The sequence below is a fragment of the Anas acuta genome, chromosome 1, assembly GCF_963932015.1.
Source record: "Anas acuta chromosome 1, bAnaAcu1.1, whole genome shotgun sequence".
Taxonomy (NCBI): Eukaryota; Metazoa; Chordata; class Aves; order Anseriformes; family Anatidae; genus Anas; species Anas acuta.
In genome coordinates this window covers 145369386-145387055 of record NC_088979.1, presented here as the reverse complement: position 1 = coordinate 145387055, position 17670 = coordinate 145369386, and the positions used below count along the sequence as shown (strand labels likewise).

At 44.1% G+C, this 17670-nt stretch overlaps 1 protein-coding gene across 1 annotated transcript; it reads right to left on the bottom strand.

Annotated features, from left to right (window-relative positions):
* Positions 1-3823: 3823 nt before the first annotated feature.
* Positions 3824-15742, bottom strand: LOC137845858 (protein mono-ADP-ribosyltransferase PARP12-like). Its single transcript, XM_068663362.1, has 9 exons — positions 15646-15742; positions 14297-14343; positions 13068-13179; positions 12477-12597; positions 11328-11418; positions 9988-10063; positions 9064-9194; positions 7028-7179; positions 3824-6413 (listed from the first exon to the last, which is right to left on the bottom strand). Exons 3-9 carry the CDS (start codon positions 13122-13124, stop codon positions 6133-6135), a joined length of 909 nt encoding a protein of 302 aa, XP_068519463.1. The 5' UTR covers positions 13125-13179; positions 14297-14343; positions 15646-15742; the 3' UTR covers positions 3824-6132.
* Between the last annotated feature and the right edge of the window lie 1928 nt (positions 15743-17670).

The window sequence follows — 17670 nt, the reverse complement described above, 5'->3', positions numbered from 1 at the left end:
CCTGAGGAGAGGCTGGCACGAGGTGCTTACCTCCTCTCCATGTTCCTGCCACTGGTTCAAGTCGTCCAGCCCATACCAACAGTTTCTTGTACTGACCATGGACAAGCACCAGTGCATTGTGGTGCCCCTACCTCACAGACCCTAAATTGGGCCAATCCCCCCAAATTACTGACCCTGAGCAAGAAGGATGGACCTGAGGGCCTCACTTCTATAGCCTCTGCTGTCCCCTTCCCAGCAGGCTCTAAAAGCTAGGTGTGGGTTTCATCACCTAGAGACACAGCAACCCTAAACTTAGCACCCTGCACTTTTCCTCCATCTGATTCCCACCTCTGCTAGACTCATTCTCCAGCCACTGGCAGATTTTTCTTGTCATCTGCATTTTCAGATTTCTCTGGAAAATATCTTGAAAGAAAACATAAAGGCACGCAGAAGCAGAGCAGTTTTTCAAGAAATGCTTAGCTCAACTGCAGATCCCACTGCTGCAACACAATGCAGGTGCTAGAGGTTTGCAGCATGTCAGGAAAGACTTAAGAAACCCAGAGAAGAGAAGAAATCCACTGAGGGCCATTAAAGACAATGGTGTTATTTAGTTATAATCAGTGAATTAGGAAGTCCCTGAGCTGCACATCCCTGGCAGCAAGGGATGCATCACTACTTATTGCTCATCCTCTTTTCCAAGGATCCAGCACCTATTGCTGCTGGAGACCAGAGCCAGGCTAGCACCATTTGGTATGCCCCTGTTCAGCCACTGCTATACAGAAAGGAACACTATCCATATGAAAAATTACTGATGTACCCATACAGCAACTTACCAATGGCTTTCTTCACTTTATTATCTCCACAACATGGGGTCGTTTTCTGTAGTGTTGCTCCTGCTTGCACTGGCAGCATGAGCAGTGCACACATGCCCTCTTAGCCACCTGTAATGGCTCCTGTTTTGAACCCATCACACAGTGAGTTTTGAGCTCTTGCAATGCCACTCCTAGGTTTTGGTTTCAAACTACTAACCTAATGCTTTTGCTTTTCTTTTTGTTGAATACCATGACTTTATTTTTCTAATCTTTTAACTGTATTCCCGTCCAATAGCTCCAGCAATCAAATCACAAATTAAAACAAAAGAATTAGATTTTATTATTATTATTTCTCCCCCATCTCATGCTCTGTCAGACATAAGCAACATCTCCTGTACTTTCCCAATTCACACAATTAATTTTATAGTGAATGCTTTTGAAGATATATTTTCCTTCTGGCTGGGACAGACACTTCTGTTGGTCATAGGGCTCCACGAGGCACATTCAGGAGAGAGACATGTATTCAATTACAAATGAGTAAGAATTTTACCTTTAAAATTTATGTCCTATTTCTGTGAACAAACTTGAAGTTTCAGAGTGCCATCCTGATCTGCTTGATACACCGTCTCCTCCTGGGAGAGATGGCTGCAGCACAGGTTGAATGCTACAGAAATGACTGAAGTGGTAGTACCTATTACAGGCAATTGACATTGAATACTCATAATGGGGTCTTTGTAAATGTTCAGCATAACATCCAAAATGTATTTAATAGTCAGAATAGTGTGACACTGTGTCCTAGAGAAGCGACTTTCTGAATCCAAGTTTTTTGGCTTCTTAGTGAGTTGTGACATACCGTGCCCAAAATACGCAAATATGCATATAATGTATATACACATGTGGTGTTTGTATGTGTGTGTACAGAGAAAAAAAAAAAAAAAAAAAAACAGCCTCATAGCCTCAATAATTATCTTAGCCACTCCTAGGGCATGCAGCTGTGCTTAGAGGTGGCATTCAGGAGCTCTCCTGAGAGCATCAGTGAAAATACAAGGGTTGGTCAGCAATGCAGAAATATGGAGAAAGATTTTCTGCCACCTTACAGGTGGTCCTCACCAAAAACAAAACAAAATAAAATTTGAAGCAGTTGTTCCCCACTAGTGGCTAGGACTTGGAGCAGGGTGTCAGGGCTGCTGTGGAGTTCACCTGCTTCCCATCCTCAATCCACTGCAGGGAATCATCTGGCCAATACCAGTGGGTCTCAGTGCCACTGAATGAGCTGAAGGAACAGCCAAAAAGTGCAGAACTGACTGGAGGGGAAAAAAAAAAAAAAAAAATGTAAAGGAGGAGGAATGGGAGAAGAAAGGATCAGCTTCTGGCAGGTTGTTTCAAAGCAGTGTCAAGAGGAATTCCTAGACATGTTATTATTTCATAGCCCTGAAAATTGTCTGGTTTCTGAATCCTCAGGGAAAAGAACAAATCCTGAAACTTTATCTTTTCCTGTGCTTGAACCCAGACGTGCCATTTTCTGCTGTGTGAGTGTATCAGCCCCCTGGTATGTGAGCAGACACCTGATGCTGGGTAGGTGGCAATAGCGTTATTTGATTCTTACCAATGTTTCAACTGTAGAAGTCAGTATTGCTGATTCTCCCTGGGTTCATCAGCAAAACCTCAGCAGATGTTGGAATAGATCACCTATCTACAAAGTCCACATCTCTTACGCTGCCTACTGAAAGGAGCTGCTACCCACAATGTGCAGCACCTCCAAAATCTTCATGTATTCACAGTCAGAGTCATTACAGAATTCCGTTGATTTTTATCTCAGGTGATAGCATTTAGATAGATAAGACACCTGCTAATTGCCTCCACAGCTGCTATGTAATTAAGCTTTTTATTTACCTGTGAGTGTCTCATTAGGTATATCTCAGAAAGCTTCCTAGATACCATGGGTTAACAGGAACAAAAAGAAATAGAAGTTGAAGAAAAAAGGAAAATAGTTCCAAAAATTGATCTGAGAAGGAAGGAGGAGGAAAAAAAAAAAAAAAAAAAAAAAAAAAACAGAAAAAAAAAAAAACAGGTGAGCAGAACAACACACCCATGGAGTTACTCAGACAGTACAGAAACAGCAGCAACTGGAGGAAGCCCTGATGGAAAAAAATACATTTTTGACAGTGCTGTCACAAGGTTGAGGTTTGGTTAGTAGCCTACAGTTTTGTGCATTGAAACAAATCACATCTAAGACTATACTAAAGAAATATGAAGAGCATTGGAAGGAACTTGAGTTGCTCAGTGTGACCCCCCCAAAAAAGGAAGTGGTTTTCAAGCGATTATGTAAGAACTTTCAATCAAATTAGTTATGTGAAGATAGGAACTTACAGGAAGCAAGACTGAAAGAGTGCACAAAGCGTTAAAGAAAACAGAGACCAATGTGACTTCTAACATCCTTTTTGGACATGGCAAAGGGAAATCAATTTTGAAAAAGAATTTAAGGAAACTGAAGCTGCAGATACAGCCCAAGAGAAATGATTCAGAGAACACACAGTGATATAATGCTGCTCTTTGGGAATGAGTAAAGACACAGCTTCCTCCAGTGGTTAGAATATTATATGTAGATGCTTGCCAGGTATTTTCAGGTTGAGCTCTGGCACACTGATTAATGGCTCCTTTGACACTGCAGCAAAGCATCTGGAAGGAAAATCTAAGCTTATTCAGAACAGATGGATATGGTCCAGGTTAGCCTTCCCTATTCCTTGTATTTGTAGGCTAGATGTAAAAGTAATCTTGGAAAGATAGTTCAAATTGGTTTGGAAAACTGTGTCTAGGGCTCAATACAGCAGAAAACAGGCTTCCCCAAAAGAAGCATGACAACAAAAGAATAGGAGCAATTGGAAGAGGTTGTTCCCTGGGCAGTGAAAGCCTGATTCCTGATGATCCTGTAGCCCCAAGCTGAGGACCCTGCCCTCCCCACAAGCCCTCGGTCCCACATCATTACCACAACCACATGCTAATTCTGGGTTGTTATTGCCTCGGTCCAGAAACAGCTTTGATAAATTTAATTATTGAGCACATTACAACAAGAACAATATCTGTGTTTTCTTACAGGTTTTGGGGCTCAGTTTGATTTTTAGGAGTTTAAGTGCTTTGAAAAACAACATGCCATTCAGCACCTTCCATCAAGCGTTAGGTTTGTACGGTCTCATCAGCCTGTAATAAATTTTGTCAAAGTTGTTAAAAGGATTCTTAAAAAACGCTGAAAAGTCAAACTTGGCATGAATAAATTAAAAGAAAGCCTGAAAACTTGCTGAGATGTTATTTAATAGAAAGCCTGGAACAGGTGCATGACTATGTAACCAACAACATTAAAACCAGGGACTACACTACAAAGACCTTAGAGCACCACCACCAGGAAATCAATTAGAAATAAATTACAATGAAAAGATCGCTTGAGCTAACATCTTTGCAAGAGAAAATTAGGTACGTCTCAGTATGTGGAAGAAATGCATTATTTATTTAAGTGCAAAACATAATTGATTCTTCTGAGATTGCTGCTGGTTCCTGCGAGACAATTGCTAAAGGAATGACAAGAGAAGTTGCCGATACCCTGCTTCGTCTTTCTCTCACACGCAGAGGGAGTGTTTTGTGAGCGTGTGTTAGGATTTTTTTTCTATTTTTTTAAACACTAAAATTTCCTATCTGGGGACTCCTGAGCAGGGGGCTGACCTCTTAGCATGGCCCTCTCCCTTGGGTGTTCTGCAGCTGCCGCGCTCCCTAAACCTCCCCATTAGACACAGATAAAGCGCTTTAACAGCACCCTGAAAGCAGGCAACGTATTGGAAAGGTGCAGAAGTCATTAGTCATGATCCAACTGATCATTTCATCCCATGCTGAGAGGAGGTGTCCTCTGTACCCGTCAATAGAATGAGCTCCACACACTGTGGATGCTCAGGGACAAGCCCACTCCAACACCTGCCCACCCAGCACCTCTCAGGCTGGCACAGAGAGCAGTGAGCTCCACAGAAAGCAGCCTGGCTACTCACAGCATTCCTCCGTTGGACCTTCTCCACCACCACCTCAGTGACTCTGAAGCTGTCAGTCACATGTGTCTGAGTCAGAAGTTATTTAATCCATTCTTGACAGGGTAGAGAACTCACACTTTTTCCCCTTGGGGGAAAAAGAAAAGCTCATGTATCTGTCAGATCCATGCTCAGTGCCTGCTGACAATGGCACGTGTTGCTGCCTGTTTGCAAGCATTTCTCACCTGAAAGGGTGCTCAGGAATGCTTTTGTTCACAGCTGCAGAACCTGGGAGGTGCACAGGTGCTCCCAAGGTAGCAATAAGTTCAGGTTCACGGGACATTTTAGCAGATCTATGATATCAAGCTAAATCCCCATGAAGAAGTACTCACTGATGAAGCTGCTTTTCATTTTCAGTAGTGATCTCATGTCTCAGCAACTCACTAAGATATTCCCCAACATTTTACCATTCAAAGCCCTGATTGGGCTGTAGGTTCAGTATCACCTTTTGCCAAAGACTGCGGTGCAGCCTGCCCACTCTTTATTGGGTTGGCACAAGCAAAGCTGGGAACTGTCCTCGCTGGTATTTTGGGTTTGCAGTTGTTGGTTCTGTGCTTTATTGTGTTGTTTTCTTTTTTTTTGTTGTTGTTGTCATTGTTGGGTTGGGTTGTTTGGTTGGCTTTTTGACTAAGTCAGTTTTCAAGAAGGTGAATGCTCTACATCTGATCCTGCCCACCCTAGTACAGTCATCAGCAGTAGCACTGGGAGAAGAGCAGCAACCCACACCCAGAGGTGGGACGGCTCCTTCTAGCAGTGACATGAACTGAGGGTTGTGCAGTGACCCTGAAATAACGTGGGCTTCTCAAGGAGTGCTTCTGCTTCAGATCTGGTAGTCCAGCCCACGCAAAGTTAAAAACAGCTACACCTCAGCAGTCACACATCGCAGTGCACCCGTAGAGCAGCACCCACCAGACCCCTGCCTGATCTTCTAAATGAAGAATCTGGCACCTAATTGCTGAAGGCTCTGTGAACTCCCCCCACAGTCAAAAATAATTTTTAAGCATTCAGAAAACTCCTTTTCTTCCAAACTCCTCTCTGCATTTTTGCATCCATCCTCTCCTCTGTGCAGTTTCCTTTTCTTCAGACCAACAAAAACTATGCCCCAAAATCCCACAGGGGATTGACATTGGTTTGCTGCATGACAAAATGTTCTCTAGCTTCTCAAAGGAAATTTTGACATTAGCAAGTTCTAAACTTGTACAAATATGAAAAAAAATATATCTATTGATTATTGTTTCAGTGAAAATTCACTGCCATTAGTGTAGTGCCATTCACTACAGAATCACACATGAAGATTCAATGCGGTACTCCAAAATATAGGCAGGGTAAATCTGATACTTCTCAAAGATGACAAAAATTGAAGGGTCTTCTGGATCATCCACGCAGCTGTCGTAAAGCCTGTTGGGACTGCTGGGTCTGGGTGGAGGACGAAGGTACTCAGATTGTCCCTGAACAAATTCTCCAACAAGAACCTGAGCTACAAACATGCTGTAGCGACCACTCTTAGAGGAACTGTAATCATGAGCATAACGGGCATCTCTGGCAAAGTAGCTTCCTAGGGACCAGGAAAATACACAGGTAAGACAATGCATCAACCAAAGAACAAATATTTGTTATCTGCCCTTTGGCAGACAGCAATTCAACAGCCCCAGGTAGCTCTACACACATCCTCACCAAGTGTTTTCATGTTGGCTTCTTTTAAAGCATCAACAGATGATAGCTGCATTTCTCCATCAACCTCTCTGTTCCAGCTGACCAAGAGCTTTGCTATTCTGCCAAGAGGGATGTTTTCAGACCCCCTGACAGCTGCTGACACTGCTTACAGTGATGCAGTGGCACGCAGATGAGAGTGCCCTAATGGCAGGAGCGCCATGGTCAGGGACAGTCAGTCACCTCACACAGACCCACCAGCCCGGCCAGCATCTGGAGCCCATGCGGCTGAGGCCCCTGAACCCACTCCTCCCAGGCCAGCAGGTCCTGCTGTTGCCTCTGGAGTCCCACCACAGCTGGGGTTGGGCCCGTGGTAAGACCACACAGGTTGACCTGATGGCTTTCACTCTACGCAACTTCACAAATAACAGAATGGAAGCGTGGCGTCTTCTCTGCTCTTCCCTGAGCTTTAGAAACACCCTGAGAGTTTCAATGCAGGTCCAGCCCATGCCCTTGTACCTTTTCCATACGCCGTCCCATTAACGCCACAAATCCTCCAGTCAAAATTCTGCTCACAGATGGCTGGCAAAAGGGATGGATTTGTCCCATGGAACAGGAGCCGCTCATCCACACATTTTGATTTATTGAGCTTCTTCATCTGCTCCTTTTGCCTGATGACAAAAATGAATAACGTGTTGCCCTGATTCAAACAAGGACAATTTCACAACCCAGCTCCTCCTTCTTTGGGGTTGTGGAGGAACAGTGATGCAAACTGCTCTTGGTGGGGTTCCTGCCCGCCTTGCCCTTCTGCTGGTAACTTTACTGTACAGCAAAACAAAAAGTTCTTGAATCATCATGGACTGTGCAACCCAAAACTTCATATCACATTAGAGAGTAAAGAGACAAACATCTCAAGCGGGAATTGTTCCCAGGTTATATAAATCATGAATGAATAAATATGGTTATAAACAAACAATGTGAAGCCACAGTAAGGACTGTAGAATCTCTTCCTGTAGCTTTACCACATAAAAAGTCCGTTTTTTAAAACTCCCATGTAGAAGAGACTAAGCAATAAAAAGAATAAATTTGAGATGGCACGACTCAGTCACAGAGAAGGAAAGCACGTTTCTTTTTGGATAACGTAAGCAAGACCCACACATACAACCTGTTAGGTCTTGCAGAAAAAGTCTTGTTTCCACACCCACACAGGAACACAGAGGCAGAGACAGGCAGGGGAACCCCAATAACCTGATTAGGAAGAAAGAAGGCTCAGTCCTCAGAGCTCCACAGGGGAGCCTCAGCCCTGGGGGCTAGGGGGGACACCCAACACCACAAGCAATGAAGAGACTCTGGAGCACCTCATGGGCTGAGGTGGGTACTGCCCATGGGGGTATGGGACTCCCTGTGGGATGCAGGGGAAAAGTATTTGGGGATTGTACAAGATTTATAAAGGGATGTTTGAGGGGAGGAACAGAGGCAAGGAAAGGGAAGGTTCAGGGTGGCCTAGTGAGGAACACACATGGGAAAACAGATGGAAAAGGGGAAAATGGGCTGGTGATTTATAAACAGGTGACTGACTGGTCAGTAGGCTTGTGTAGCCAGGCCCAGCACCTGACCCATGCAGTCTGCCTATCTCTCTGTCTCTTCATTAAACTCCATTTCTAACTCTTATCCTGGGCGATGGACCCTCCAGACCATACGCAGGAGCACATATGGGGGTATGTGTACAGCAATTGAAGTGGGGCCTCAGCGTACAAGCAACTGCAGCAAGGATATGCATGTGTGAATGTGTGATCACTAGTGAATATCAAGCTGGACAGTCAGTGAGGAGGATAAGTGACCTGGGACACGGGTATGGGAGCAGTCATAAGTCTGGGCGAAATATTGGATAGAGCAGAGGGTCTAGCTTGCCTACCAGGGGGACCAGGAGGTTCAGGACAACTACAGAAGGCAACATGAAGTACAGGGGTCAACTGAGATCCATTTGCACATTTGTATATCTGTGCAGAACACAACTGGAGATGAGAGGACCTCAGGGCCCTCACATGCATAAACTGAGTGTCTAAGACCAGATCCTGAACAGACACATACTACGTATGTGTATATATATATATATATATATATGTATCTATATACATGTATCTGTATATATACATGTATTTACCTGTACTTAGATACATAACTATGTGCACGTGTATTTTCCAATAACAAGCTTTCATTCTGATTAGCCAGAAGGGAACAGGATGAGATTATTGCCACTACTTATGGTTGCATGAGTGCTGTGCTGTCTGTGTTAATTTTTGTGTTCAGATATATCTCTATCAAGAAATAGAGATGCACTGTGTGCATATATGCATGTATTTGTGCATGTGTGCCTATTAGAAATAAGTTCTGAACCTCACTACCAGCTAGACCAGGGCACATGGGAGTGTGGCAGTCTCAATTCTGTTGGGCTACTGCATTTGGCAACTCCTATCACAGCCTGCAAGGACAATAGATCAGGAAATTGCAGTGCTCTGCTACCATGAAAATAATGAAGTAAAACAGATACTAACCACTGAAAAACTTGCCATAGTGATGGGTTCTGGACCCTCTGTAGCCGACAGATGTTGTAATGTTTCATTGTTTTCTCAAACAGCCTCTTAATTTTTACATATTCGCTGGAACTGGAACTGAGCTCTACCAACTGAAAATTTTAAAAGCATCAAAAATAAGGTGTTACTAGTAGTAACAGCTCCCAGCCCTTCCAAAGGACTCATCAACCTCCTTGCACTAAAGAAAAAGCCCTGCCATTAAAATCATGAGCTTCTGCTGTCTCTCCACTTAGCCATCCTTTCCCCACCACCACTCCCCCTCCACATGTTGGAAGCACAGGCACTGAGGTGCTGATGCACAGGAAAATGAGTGTAATACCACACAAACTGCCTTCAGTGGACACACTTCTTATGCATATAGATTAATTTTACTTCAGATTAACCCAGATCTGAAATGCATGGCAGTATTCAGTGTGGAGAAGAGTGGGTATCAGTTTCACCTTAATTTGACACCCTAGATCCTTCTAGATACTCTCTTACAGGGCCAAGCCCTAGTTTTACCACAGCAAATAACGTTTTGCCTTTAACAGACTGAGGAAATACTAAAAATCCCCTTTAAAATGCAATTTATCCAGTTTATCAAAGGATTAACTGCTGTGGAAAGAATACACGGGACAGGCTACACCAGCAGTGCCCTTAGCCTGCATGGTATATATGTGGGATCTCAGAGAGCCTCCCAGGAGACACAGATCTATTCTGAATGTGGCACCGTTAGTCTTGTTTCACCTCATAGTTGCATATTGTAGAAGGTATGTTTAAAAGCTCAGACTACCTCAGTCACCTTGGTCTTTGGAGATGAGAGTCATGTTTTATATAGCTTACTGCTCAGGAAAATTAGTGCAGAACATAGTTCACTTAACCCACTGGAGAGGTGAGAATACATACCTTGTACCCAATGTCAGGCACTGCTGATTGGTCCCATTCTGGAGGGCATGAAGAAAATGATAGATTCATGTCCTGGCTTAAAAAAAAAAAAAAAAAAAAGAAAAAAGAAAGAGAGAGAGAAAGAGAAAGAGAGAAAAAGAGAAAGAGCACGTCACAATCCATAACAGTTCCAACCAAATCCTCTTTCTGGAGAATCCAGCTGGCTTTTCAGCACCCTCCAGCCATCCTGGGATTTTCATTTTTGTTTTACCTTCCACATAACAGTTACCCCTTTCTCCAGTTTAGATGTCCATACACATTCTAATAGCACTAATTAATTTCTTGGCAGGCCAAAGCAGTGGTAGGAGCGCTTCAGTCAAGAAGTATGCTCATAGCCAGTTGGTTTGTACAACTGCTCTCAGATAGACCTCCATGTGTGCTGCTTGCACCTCTAGGAAACTGGACCATGAGCCCTCACTCTCCACGTGGCTACTCATCTGTAAATCAGATAGATGGGCAGCTTGTCCCTCCCTGTTCCCAGGAACAGCCTGGCAGGAGACCATGGGTGGACAGCAGTGCCCCCATGCATTACTGCAGCAGTCAGCGCTTAACAACTCCCAGCACAAGTCTTCAACCATCCACCTGGCATGAATGTTTTATCACAGGCAATCAGAGCGTTAGCATCTGTTCAGCAACTTCGGTTTGTTTTGCCTTTAAACCTTTGGTTGAACCTACCCTTAAATTTAACTCTTGGCTTCTCATGCACTGTCTGACAGTGAGTTTCTGAATTTTTTATTTTTTTTTAAATAAAACAATAGCCCAACTGACTTTTACAGCAAATGTGCCCAAATTCTGTCATGCTGAACTTCCTTTAAAAAAGCCAAATACTGACTATCCCAAATAATTGCATCCTGGTCACTTCATTTAGGGGATATTTTTTTTTTCTGTTTTATTTCATACTTAGCTTTCCAGGGGATGTCATCTATCTGCTCCACAGTTCTTGGGAGGTAATACCCTGTGCACAGTTTTGCATTGTTAAGGCATAAATCAAGGAACAAAAATTCCTGGCACAGTTGTGTCAGCCCTGTGTGACCTTACTCTCACAGAAGGAACAAATCTACTCTATGGGTCTGTAAAGGCTGCCAGACACTGCCACTAAATATCCCTCAAGCATGCTTCACAGAAGTATTGCATAATTTACAAATACTGTCACAGCAAAATTTCCTGTTAAACTAGTCAGCAAAAGGTTTCTAAAAGTGAATTTAAGAAATCTAAACTTGAATTGTAGAGAGGTAAGAGGAAATTCTTAGTAGAAAGGTGGCATCATCCAGAGACATTATGAAATAATCAGTGTATAGTACCTCATGTTGTGTCCAAATGGAGGGGACAGAGCTTTTGGTAATCGGACAACTTTTCTTCGAGTTTCAGAGACCAAATTTCTTTGGACCATGTCTTGAAAGAAAAACACAAAACCTCAATAATTAGATAACTTATTGCCCAGGGACACACTGGGCCTTTAGAAAAGAAATACAATAAAACAGGTAGCGCTGAAAGGTGATGTTCTTTCTATCATGTCCACCCCACTCCATACTTCTTAGTTTGAGACCATTTCCACTTGGGTAGCTTCTCCTTGGAGATCACCAAGGTCAACAACCTACTAGTATAGGCTGTGAAGCTCAAATGCAACCATCAACTACTGCACCTCCATATGCATTCACATCCAGGCTGTTGGCCAGAGAAAACCACATCTGATGTCTGGCCTGCAGCAGGGAAGGATTTTCAATATGATGGAGTCCGTAAGTCTGGTTTTTCTGGCAATATGGGGTTGTTAGCTGGGGTTGAGGAACATCTTTTTGGTCCTGCAACAATATCACAGAGCACACACAGTGTGGCATTGCTAACTATCCATTGTTTCCTCCTTTAAACACCATTCTTTTTATTCATGCCAGGAAACATTTAAAGTTTGGAAAGCTAGCAGAAACCTTAAGATGGTTAAATAAATTATAAATAATTAGAAACAGAAAAACATTTCTTATTTTCCCATTCTCTCCCTGTGTAACTAGCCCATAATTTTTCCTTTGCTGCACTGTTTTCTCTCCCCGTAACTATCTTGCAAGATGTCTACCAGAGCTTACTTCTTCACCATTTGACTTTTTAGTTCTTACATTTATATATTAATATTATTTTTTAATTTCTCATTTCTCCTTTTCTGTTATGTAAACTTGAATGCATAAGCCAGATGCCATGAGGTGTTTATTCTCAGTTTTTGTTCTAAATGTACAGCATTGTCAGAGATGCTTTTTTGACCACAGATGCACAAGTCTGTAAGTTTGAGCAGAGTATCTCAGAACTGCAGAGAAATGTACTTAATATTCAAATTCGGCTTGGAGAAAACTTATTGGAGGAAAAAAGACATGTTCAAAGAAACCCAGACAGAGCAACAACTCCACATTACGGAGGCCACCTTAGAGTCAGCTATGTAATGAATGGTAAATAAAGAGATACTTCACCTTTAAAGTCTATCTCATATATCTGTGAACCGGCTGAGAATAACAGAGTGCCTTTAGGGTCAGCTAGAAATGCCTGCTCCAGATCTGCAGAATTTACCGAGGCAGATGAATGATACGGATGCTAAAGAAAGAACAAGGAAATTACACTGTTAAACTAGTCTTCAGTTTAGGTGACTCTGTAGGGACATACCACTTTTTCCCTAAGCCACAGCAACGAGATGCCATGTGGAACTAGTCTCTAATACTTCCAGCATTTTGTTCTTCAGGGATGTAGGGGTACCCCACAGGGAACAGCTGCTTAGAACAACAGCAAGAAAGAAGCATTCAGTCTGTGTGGTCAGCTTCAGTCAAATTACTTCTGCTGCCTCTGGAAAATGAAATCGTTTTTCAAAGCTAGTCTTTTGAAAGCTTTCACTGAGTATCAGTACTGCTTTGAGGGACAATGAGTAAGACAAATCCACCAGGGTATCAGAGCAGCATTGCAAGGACACCAGCAGGGCTTGTAGACCACACCAGCTGCAGAACAACATGCCCTAAACAATTCTCCAAAGATGGTTGAACAAGAGCTTGCATTGACACCGAGGACCTCACCTCTGTCCCATACTCGATCCACTCGAAGTCATCAAGCCAATACCAGATGTTCTCCATTCCGAGGTACCACACGCAAAGAAGAGCTGGTTGATGCCTGGCTGCGTCCTCACCCCTAACACAGAAAGAAAGATCCAGAATCAATATGTGTCTTTTCCAAAGCTGTCAAAATATATGGTATCTCCAATGAGGTCAGAAGTCTAATCACATCTCAGAAAAGAAGACCTCTTGGGCTGGAAATTGCAAAACCAAGGAACTGATATTTGTATGTTTGGCATGGCACGCATCAGAAAAATGACCCTGAGTTCACAGACTTGGGCCCAGGTCACCGTTTTTCTCTAAAAAAATATATAATTCTAAAATATATTTTGGAAGAAAACAACTGACACAATGATCTCAGCTTGTTAAGTGACAACCAGTGGTGCCACCTGGCTAACAGTACCAAGACCTGGCTTCTAGCAAATTCCAAGTGCCTTCAGAAAGCACCAACAGCACCACTCCTCCTTCATGGGTCAGGAAAACAAAGCTACCCCTCACAGGTGCTGCATGAGGACAGGAGCCCTGGTGCCATCAGGGGTCTGCAGGGCCTCTGTGAGGAAAGGCTGAGGGTGCCCCATGACAGACAGAAACAGATCCAAGGGCTGGACCTCAGGCCTGGGCCCCACCTGCTCCTCCTAGAAGGAGGCAGAGCAGTCAGGAGTGACAGTGAGCCTGGGAATAAGGACGGGGGAAGGTGATGTTCTAAATTCTGTCTGTTTTTCTCCTCCGAATCCATTTTAATTATCAACAAATTAGATTAATTTTCCCCAAGTCAATTCCATCTTGTTCATGATGGTAACTGGCAATCTGGTGATCTTCCTGTCTTTATCTTACCCCACAAGCTTTGGCATCTTATTTTCTCCCTGTTGCAGAGAGGGACAGGAGAGCAGCAGGGTGGGCATCTGGCTGCCTACCAAGATCAGCCCACCACAGGTACTCAGCAAACCCTCAGAAGAGGAACAAATTGCTCGCCAGCAAAGTTCCCTCCCAGCACTCTGCCCTGAGGTACGCCACCTCCAAAGACAGGAGAGCTGACTGCCTGTAATTCAAATGCAGAGGGTTTCACTTTGCTTACTGCCATGCTTTCTCCTCCTCCAGTTCTGGACCCCAGTCCAGATGACATTTGTCTATGCATCACTTCACTGCCCCTACAACACAACCTTATCACAGGTCACACAGAGCTGCCCACCTACCTGCACCGGAGTTTACAAGGGTCTGTGGTAGAGCTGCTCACAGCTGCCTGAAAAATATGAACACGGTGTGCAAATGGAAACGGTTGTTCATTTAACTGGCCCTGACACCCTTCGTGCTTTGGCAGGGATCATGGGTATTCACAGCAGGCTAACCCGGGGAAAACAAAGGAAAATTTCTGGAGTTGGTTGCAGTGCAAGGGTCCACAAAAAAAAAGGCCTGGCAGCCCCACAGACTGCCAGGGCAAAGAGAAGGAAGGACTCGGGTCTCCTTTGTAGCCTTAGCTTGTTCCACTGCTGTCTTCAGACTGTGGTTGCTCTTTATACACGGTAACACCAGCCAGGCCTGTTCCTAGAAAAACACTCCCAATCTCCTGATTCCTTTTCTTTCAAATCCCATTGCAGGGGATTCATAAGACCCAATGCTCCCATTAACTTTTTTTTTTTTTTTTTTTTTTTTTTTTTTTTTTAATGCAGCCGCCCTTTCTCTCCCCTCTGCACAGCAGTATGACAGGAAAACGGGGAGTTTTAGGATACTATGAGTGGGATGTGACTGAGAAAAGTCAGATGAAGTTTCCAGCAGTTTTTCTCCCCTGTTCCCCCCATCCCTATTCCCTCTCCCCTTACTCCACACACTATCGCTAATCCCTGCTCAGACCCAGAGCTCCTGCTCTGCTGTCACACCCTCTGCTTTCCGAAACCATAAACTTGAGCCCTGCTTTCACTTTCACTTTCTAGTGTTTCTGCTCTGTATTGTTTATTTTCCGCTCAACATCTTACCCCAACTAGAAAGAAACAGAGGTGAAGCCCTTAATAAAGCAGACAGAAATATGTCACTATCAAGACACCTCGTGTCCTTCACCTTTTCCTGAGGTGTTACTATCTGTTCTTGCGCAGGAGAGATACCCTGTAAATTTTCCTTTCGTTTCTCCCCAGTAACAGCTTGCGTACATTAAAGACAACCTCACACCACTTTACACACTTCCTCCTCATTCATGGTGGATGAATTGAGGAAGGCAAACGCAGCGTATGGCCTGACTAATAACAAGCAGGTGTCCTTCCAGCAAAAAGTAAAACCCACAAACCGTAAAATCACCAACTTCCTCCCCTCGCCCACCTCAGATGCACCCCAGAAAAGATGTCAGAGCCCTTCAGACCCCTACTCACGGTCCTGCCACCAGGCTGGTAAGCCACCACCCCTGGGTGTGTCAACCACGTGCCTGTGCACCGGACCAGCCTCTGAACCCTTGCTCCACGTTGGAAAGATCCCCTGCATTCAGCATGACCTTCGGAAATGAAATATGACCAGCCTGCTAGAGCCCCACGTGAACTCCTAGCTGTATGTCCAGTACCTCCTTTTCCCTCCGTGCCTCGCTGCGGGACGTCACAAATGCTTTTCCACTAGCCACCAGCCCCCAGCAAAAGGAGCTGAACAGCGTTTCCTTCTGGTTATTACATCATTTGCATGTACCCCTGCCAGGCATGAGCAGAACGGCCAGGCGGAGCTAATGGTTTTGGCAGATGCATCAGTAAAGATCAACGTTCCTATGAGCCAGCATAGCTTAACTTTCTTGCTGGATTTCTGTCGTCATGTACCAGTGGTTACCTTGCACCAACGCCTCTTGTTCCTCAAACAGCAAGGGATACTCCAGACCTTCTCTGTTTGAGATTCCTGCCAGGAGCAGCTTCTGCTGAACATTGTTTTTGGAAGCCCAAAGCTACCATTGCCTTGCAAAACATACACTGATCTCAATACAGAAAGGGGGTGCAAGTCCCAGCACGTGCTCTGTGCTGGTTATGCATCATTCGGAGGGGTTTTCAGAGGGCAGCATTGCACAGTGCAAAGCAAGCACAGAGCTCCGCAGGGCAGGGTTAAACCACACAGAGCTCTGGAGCCTCCTGAGAATCTTTATTCCTCTACCTTGAACTCTGAAGCTCCTCTCTGCTTTTTCCCTGCAGAAATGAAAGGAGGGTGAAGAGCTTTCCAACCTGATCTCTGGCCTTCCAGTTCAGAAGATTGACAGAGTTTCCCAGCAGAGCTCTGAAGCATAAAGCTTAATAATAGCTCAAGTAATGCTAACCACGTAAACCTACTCAGATGCAACCATTCTATTTTAGTTTAGTTACACGAGTTACATTCAGTGGAATTGCCCAGAACAGTTTTATCTCCTGATGATCTAGTCAGACCAGATCAGTGGTGGCAAAACATAAAGCTCTGTTTTCATTTCTGGAAAGGCTGCACCCTGAGTGCATTTTATACACACAGGATAAAAAAAGAAACAGAGATGTGATTATGAAGTTGAACCTTGGTTCTTCCCCATCTAGCCTTTTCTGACTGGCTTTTCACCTCCCGTATAGTATCTGTCTCTCATCTCCATAGTTGTGCAACTTCTATGCTTCTCTGACTGATTAGATTTATAGGATCAGATCCTGCAGGTTCATTTTTGCATATGTGAATTCTCTAGTAAAATACTTTTCTGAACTGAAGCCAAGCTTTTCAGTAGACACAAGGTACCAGCTCTAGGAAAAACATTCTGGCTTGGTAGAAAATGTTTGCATAGCTCTGCTTGGAACAGCATAGCATCCTCTCTAAAACAAACAACTTGCCACAACCTGGACACCTGAACTCAGTGTAAACTGATACCTTCTAACTTCTTTTTTTTATTATTATTGCTTTTAACTGCAGTGACTGCCATGTAGCTGTTGAACCTCAGATTCCTGCTGTCAATGTAACAGCAGTAGTAGACGTGTCTGCATTTTGAGGATCTGACAGGTCTGTGAACAGACATTCTACATCCCTGCAAGATAAGATCCTTTTCCTGCGTAGTCAGCAGAGGCGCCCAGGTGTGGTTTCCCTACATTTGTCAAATGATTTATCATCCATTAAGAAACCACAGCCCACTTATTCTTCCCCCCACAAATTTCAGGTCTCATTCCCGTTCTCTCTTCAAAGGAAACAGATGGAAAAAATGATGTTTCACCCTTTCTAAGTGTGTATCTGCAGACACAAAGCAGCTCTGTTGCAATTGCAGATCGCTCTAAGGTTTGACACAGGAGAGCTGGTGCTACAGCGAGCTCACAGCACGGGAACAGACTGACAGCACCTCATGCTTCTACCTCAAATGCAGAAAAGTCCCCCAAACCAGCACGTAAGGAGGTGTACTTGGGCCACCTTTGGGTGGTGGGGCTCCCCTCTTCCACAAGGTCTTCTGCACATTGGTTCCCCAGCCACAGACATGGCCTGAGGGGGCACAGCCTCTGCTTGGGAACCCAGAACTGTTTCCAAATCTCACTTCAAACGACACTTGAAGGCAGTACCTTCTTTCCTAGGTTGTGATGCTTTTCCCAGGAAGTCTGCATTTCCTGTTGGACAGCTT